At 32.2% G+C, this 6674-nt stretch overlaps 1 protein-coding gene across 1 annotated transcript; it reads right to left on the minus strand.

The window, feature by feature from the left end:
• Window positions 1–337: 337 nt before the first annotated feature.
• LOC133805669 (cyclin-P3-1-like) lies at window positions 338–1008 on the minus strand. Its single transcript, XM_062243837.1, has 2 exons — window positions 626–1008; window positions 338–497 (listed from the first exon to the last, which is right to left on the minus strand). Exons 1-2 carry the CDS (start codon window positions 1006–1008, stop codon window positions 338–340), a joined length of 543 nt encoding a protein of 180 aa, XP_062099821.1.
• Window positions 1009–6674: the final 5666 nt, after the last annotated feature.

Here is a 6674-nt window from a genome sequence, read left to right on the forward strand (position 1 = left end):
TATGTAGTATATTGTAAAGAAAAGAAATTGAGCTTGATCGATCGATGAACTGACCACATCAATAACAATATCATCAATTATTTTGGAACAATCGCCAATCGCCTATAGATTAGTTGGCCTTGTGCTCTTAAGCCCAAAGTAGGTTCGAGTATAACCCTGTACCTTTTTATACATATTATTATTATTATTATTATTATTATTATTATTATTATTATTATTATTATTATTATATCTGTGTATGTTTATGATTATCCTCGAATGTTGAGTTGGAAATTTATGTTGAGGATTGATCATAGTGACATGTTTGGAGCTATTAAAGTATATATTATTATTATTATTATTGTAATATGTAATATATTTTGGAACAATATTTCCCAAATGTCTCTACATTTACTTGAAGTCTGAAATCAATAGTGAACAAAAACCACATTTCCAATCTGTTTAATTCAGATGTGCTTACTCCTCCCACTTTAGCATAGTATGCATTGTTAAAGAATCTGCAAGAACCAAGTCAAAAATATTAAAAAAATAAATATAATGATGATGAAACTTCAAGAGTAAAGGCTGAGAACCAAAAGGAACTATTCAAGATTTAGTAGTTAGAATTTTTCATTTTGGAACTTACGCACCATCCATAAATTTTGCTGCCAGCATTACACTGGTGATTAGCAGCCTGTGAACGTTGAGAGATGTTAAGTGAATCTCTGTGTTCTTGAGAAATCTGTCCAAATAGATGTTTGCAACAACAAAGCAAGAGGGGCTGCAGCCAGAGTACTTGAAGATGCGATCAACGTACTGGCGAATGCTTAAACTAGGTGCTCTTAGACCGTGAAATATGGTAAGAACACCTTTAGCCTTTGTTGCCTCCAATAGCAACTCATTTATTTGTATGGATTTCTCAAGGAGTGAGGGGAGAAGTGATAAGACCCGGGGTAGTTTCATAACTCCTTTGCCTAATCCTTTAAGCCCCAAAGAAAGGATGAAGACAAATAAATTCTTTGTTAGCATGCAAAATAATACTACTCCACAATGCCGTCCCACTTAGCCAAATCAAAAAGTTGACCACGAAAAATGTGCTGTTACTTTGTCATCTATATTTTATGGGGCTTAAGAGCCTAAGACTGTGTTTGTTCACTCTACTTACTCACATCAGTATTGGCAGCAATTTATCTTGTGTTGTTGGGACAAATTTTGTGTAGTTTTTCTGATTCATTCATTGAATTCTAGTTCATATGGAGAGTCTTAAAGGCTTTCTTGATGCGTTCATCTTTATTGAGTTGTAACTCTGAGGTCTTGTATTCAAGTATGAAGTTGCTAATTACTTGCCATTGCATAGAAAAATAGATTTCAAGAACTCAGATATAAAACGTGAATTTACTTTATCATATTTATTGTATGTATTTTGTTTTTATAATCACTATGCATTTATAGAAACATGACTTTGTTTCTGAGTAGTTGTAAATTAAAGAAATTCTATTATTCTTGTGAAGTTTCTAAGATTTTTATGCTAATCTTCAAAAGGAGCTAACTTCGACCAAACAGATTCTTTAGACCCAATCAAAGATAGTGGACGCTCTAAGTACACGGGTGGGTGGGTGTTTGGAAAAAAAATTATTTGTTATTTTATTGATACTTCAGGTAACTTAAAAGAGCTTCCAAAATTTTAAACACTTTAAATGAGATAGATTGGTCTATTGATTCGTGGTTTAATAGTCTGTGGTTGACCATTATTATATACTTTATTATATGCTTACGCTGACAAATTCTTAATATTGAATTGGTAGCTAATTGCAAGAGGCATGTTGTATTTTATTTGGTTTAAAAGAATTCAATATTTTACAATTTTGAATGATAATTGTATTACTTTAGTGGAGTTTGAATATCATAGATATTCATTCGTAGTGAAGTAGGTTCTGGGAATTCTGTGTACTGTGGTGATAACGGAAGATTGAGAACTTGCATGTCTTAGTGAAGTAGGTTCTGATAATTTTGTGTGCTGCAGTGATATATGGATGAAAACTTGTGTGCTGTTTGATTTGTTTGACATGTTGATGTTGATTGTGACAGATGTCTAGGCTAATAAATTAGGGGATATGCTGTCCGATTTTCTATAGATTTTTTTGTACTTTATTTTGTGTGGAAATATGAAAATGATGACTGCCACAATGATAAATTTGTGATCTAGATATTTAACATTTGACCGTAGGTGTACCACTTCCAGCCAGTGATCTAGCTAACCTGTTCTTCATTAATTTTCACTAATTAATAACTTGTTAATTAAAATAATTAATTAATTAAGGAGAGGACAACATAAATATATATTTATATATTAATTACAGGTAGTATTGGAAGTAGTAGTCATAACGTATGTATAGTAGAACTCTCTGCGAGTACTACCGGCTTTGGGCGTAGCCCTGGGGATTGCAATGCCTGCTCCATCAATTCCTTTCACACTGTTCATTAATGGTCTTTTCTGGTCTTCTTCGCTCTAAATGATTATAACATATATATTATCACTATATGTGTATAGATTTGTTGTTGTTACAATTAACGATGTCGACATAATGAATAGCTAAATGGCTGTAAGTACCGCTTGGTGATTGGTGCTCTTAATCTGCTTATATTTGCACCATCTATGGATGTGGTCATAGTACACACTTTGAAGTACAAGCACTATGGTACTTATTGTGTAGAGCTGCATATATAGTTAAAAAAAATATAACCCATGTATAGAATAGTAATTTGCACTAATATAGATATATTTATTAATTGAAAATCAAAGGCAGCAAAAACTCAGAATCCAAAGGTTGTTTAATAAAAGTGGCCGAGTAAACAGTTCTATATTTGACCCATTTATTTTGCAACTGTAGCCAACAAATTAATTAATTAATGTTAGAATGTGGAAAGTAGTTTAGAATTAGTATGAGATACATGGTAAGAAGTATGAAATTTTATCTCTAAACCAATTGTTAATAAGTGATAAGTGAAATAATTGATACTCTTATAAGTTGTTCAATATACCGACACACTTTCCACCTCTGATATTTACTTTTCAATTTTGTGCAATGAAAGAGAAAATGAAGAATAAAAAGAATAGTGAAATTACCAGAGCTGTGTAGTATTGGGTAGGCAGCTGCATCAAAATTATAAAATATAAGATTAGTGTGATTGGCTCCTTGTAAAGTTACATAAACATGAATAATTAAGGGGATTTATATTATAAAATGATAAAAGTAGGTCTGGTCATATGACCAGAGTCAGCCAAAACCTCTACTGTATAAATTTGATAATAAGATACTAAGTATATATGTGAGTGAAATTATATGATACCAAAAATTTATATCTTTGTCCTATTAAAAAATTATAATTATTTTATAATTTTACTATTACATTAAATTTGGTAATCACATTCTAGTTAGTATATATGTGACTGATTGGATCTTAAAATCAAAATCACTCATTGTGATTTGGATCCAATTTATCACAAAATTTGGATGATTTCATGCATTGCATGGTAAAAACATAATAAAAAAAATTGGATTTGGATTTGATTAGGTAATATTATGATATCATTCATTATTAGTATATATACCAAGAGAAGAGAGATCAAGGATCTATATTTGATCACATCAATGAAATTTCTTTAAGTGTTTTCTTTGTTTAGTTTAAGTGGAATAATGATGAAGCTAATGTAACTTGTGGCTTACATTTATTCATCTTTCTAGTATTGTTGAAAACAATGCATATAAACACAAACCATTATTATTAACATACGAGCAACATTTTGCATGCCTTGAATATATAATATAATTAGACACACACACAAAATATGTCTAAATTAGACAAATAATAGTTGTTGATACAAGTGTGACTTGTAAAAGAATATACAAGTATGTATGCATATATTTGTTGTGTTGATTTTAACCTTTTTAAAAGAGCATGTCAACATCTGACATTTTTCTTGTTTTATAATGTTGATTAAAATGAATAGGTTAATATTTTGATTGGTCTTAAAGCATTAGATTGGTAGCTAATTGCAATAGGTATGTTGCATTTGATTTAGTTTTAAAAAATTTCAATATTTTACAATTTTGAATGATAATTGTACTACTTTAGTGGAGTTTGAATATCTTAGATATTCATCCGTAGTGAAGTAGGTTATGAGAATTGTGTGCTGCGGTGATAACAGAAGATTGAGAACTTGCATGTCTTAGTGAAGTAGGTTTTGAGAATTTTGTGTGCTGCGGTGATATATGGATGGAAATCTGTGTATTGTTTGATTTGTTTGACATGTTGGTGTTGATTGTGACAGATGGCTAGGCTAGTATATTAGGGGATATGCTGTTCAATTTTCTATAGATTTTCTTGTACTTAGTTTTGTTTTGTATGCTTATTTTATTTTATTTTCTTAATTTTAATTTTTTATTAAAACAAATTGGCGCAATATGGAAAAAGAATGGATGTCAGCTGATAGGTTGTCAGTAGAATATATAAAAGGGGTCGATGAGTTTCTTAAATTTAGTTTGGATCATGCCAAAGATCCAAACTATATTTGTTGTCCTTGTATTAAGTGTGGAAATATGAAAAAGATGACTGCCACAATGATAAAAGAGCACTTATATTTCCACGGGATAGACAAAAGTTATAAAATATGGTATTGGCATGGTGAAGAGTTTCATGTTACTTTGGACCCTCCTATGATGAATGAAGTTCAGAATTATAGGCAATTGGATCGTGAGGATAATTTAGAAAATCAGAAGTAGATCCCGTTAAGTTTGAAAACCTTCTTAATGACGCTGAAAAGCCAATTTACTCTGGTTGCACTAAATTTACAAAGTTGTCAGCCCTTCTTAGATTGTACAATATAAAAGCCAAAAATGGATGGAGTAATAAGAGTTTCACAGAATTATTAATTTTTTTGAAAGATTTACTGCCTAAAGAAAACGAGATGCTCGTATCATTTTACGAGGCTAAGAAAACTATGTGCTCATTAGGCTTGCAATATGAAAAAATACATGTTTGTCCTAATGATTGCGTATTATATCGGAATAGCCTTGTAGATGCGAATTCGTGTCCTACTTGTGGTGTGTCCAGATGGAAAAAGAAAAGGAATTTAGAGGAAGTTAAGGAAGGAGTACCAGCAAAAGTTTTGTGGTATATTCCTCCAATTCCTCGTTTGATTCAATTTTATCGAAATGTTGATCATGCTAAGAATTTGACTTGGCATGCAAATGAGAGAATAAAGGATGGTAGACTTAGACATCCTGCTGACTCGCCAGCATGGAAGACAGTGGATTTTGAATGGCCTTCATTTGCCAATGATCCCAGAAATATTCGTCTAGCTTTTTCTATGGATGTAATTAATCCTCATACTTCTCTCAGTAGTAAGTATAGTTGTTGGCCTGTTATGCTAGTCATATATAATTTACCGCCATGACTTTGTATGAAAAGGAAGTTTACCTTACTGACCTTGCTGATATCTGGACCTAAACAACTTGGTAACGATATTGACGTCTACTTAGCTCCCCTAATTGATGACTTGAAAACTTTATGGAATGAAGGAGTTAGGGCTTATGACGCATACTGAAAATAAGAATTTACCCTTCGAGCGATGTTGTTATGGACAATCAACGACTTCCTTGCTTATGGAAATTTATTTGGTTACAGTGTAAAAGGATACAAATCTTGTCCTATTTGTGAGGAGAAGACTTTCTCTAAATATTTGAAACATTCCCGCAATGTGTGCTATATGGGACATAGAAGATTCTTGCCCCGGAGACATTATTTTAGAACTTGGAAAAATGCATTCAATGGTGAACAAGAGTTTGGTTTGGTCCAGTTCCTTTGACTGGGAATGAAGTACTTAATAAAGTATCTGTAATTCAGTTTAAGGTAGGAAAACCTATTGTTTGTCCAATTAAGAAGAAGAAGGGTCGTGGAAAGAGTGTTGGCAAGGATAAGACTGAAGTTAGTTTGACTAGTGCGGATGAGTCTACAAGTCCTTGGAAGAAAAAATCAATTTTCTTTGAGCTTGAATATTGGGAAAACTTACTTTCACGACATAATTTAGATGTTATGCACATTGAGAAAAATGTGTGTGATAGTCTAATAGGAACTTTGTTAAATATTCCTAGTAAAAGTAAGGACGGTATTAAAGCTCGGAAAGACTTGGCTGCATTGGGCTTGCGATAAAGCTACATCCAAAAGCTGGCCCTAACAGAATATTTTTACCGGCAGCTTGTTACACACTCACTAAGGATGAGAAAAAAGAACTTTGCAGTTGTTTATACAATATTAAAGTTCCATAAGGGTATTCTTCAAACATAAGAACATTGGTGGATATGAAGAATTTGAATTTGGTCGGCATGAAATCTCATGATTGTCATGTCCTATTCCACACATTCTACCTGTGGCTATTCGTGGTGTGCTACCTAGAAAGGTTTGAGAGATAATCACACGGATGTGTTTGTTTTTCAAGTATTTATGTTGTAAAACGATTGATGTTTCAACGTTGGACAATTTACAAGTGGAGATTGCTATAATCTTGTGTTACTTAGAGCGATTCTTCCCACCTTCTTTTTTTTACATAATGGTGCATCTTACAGTCCATTTGGTTAGAGAGATTAAACTATGCGGAACTGTTTATTTAAGATGGATGTATCCCTTTGAGCGAT

This window comes from Humulus lupulus, chromosome X, assembly GCF_963169125.1.
Source record: "Humulus lupulus chromosome X, drHumLupu1.1, whole genome shotgun sequence".
Lineage (NCBI taxonomy): Eukaryota > Viridiplantae > Streptophyta > Magnoliopsida > Rosales > Cannabaceae > Humulus > Humulus lupulus.

What these genes read in the sequence shown, in the direction of transcription:
- LOC133805669 (XM_062243837.1), bottom strand. Translation starts at nt 1,008, where the DNA reads ATGCTAACAAAGAATTTATTTGTCTTCATCCTTTCTTTGGGGCTTAAA. An exon ending in GCAAAATTTATGGATGGTGC is followed by an intron (nt 498 to 625) that starts GTAAGTTCCAAA and finishes TGGTTCTTGCAG; the next exon opens with ATTCTTTAACAATGCATACT.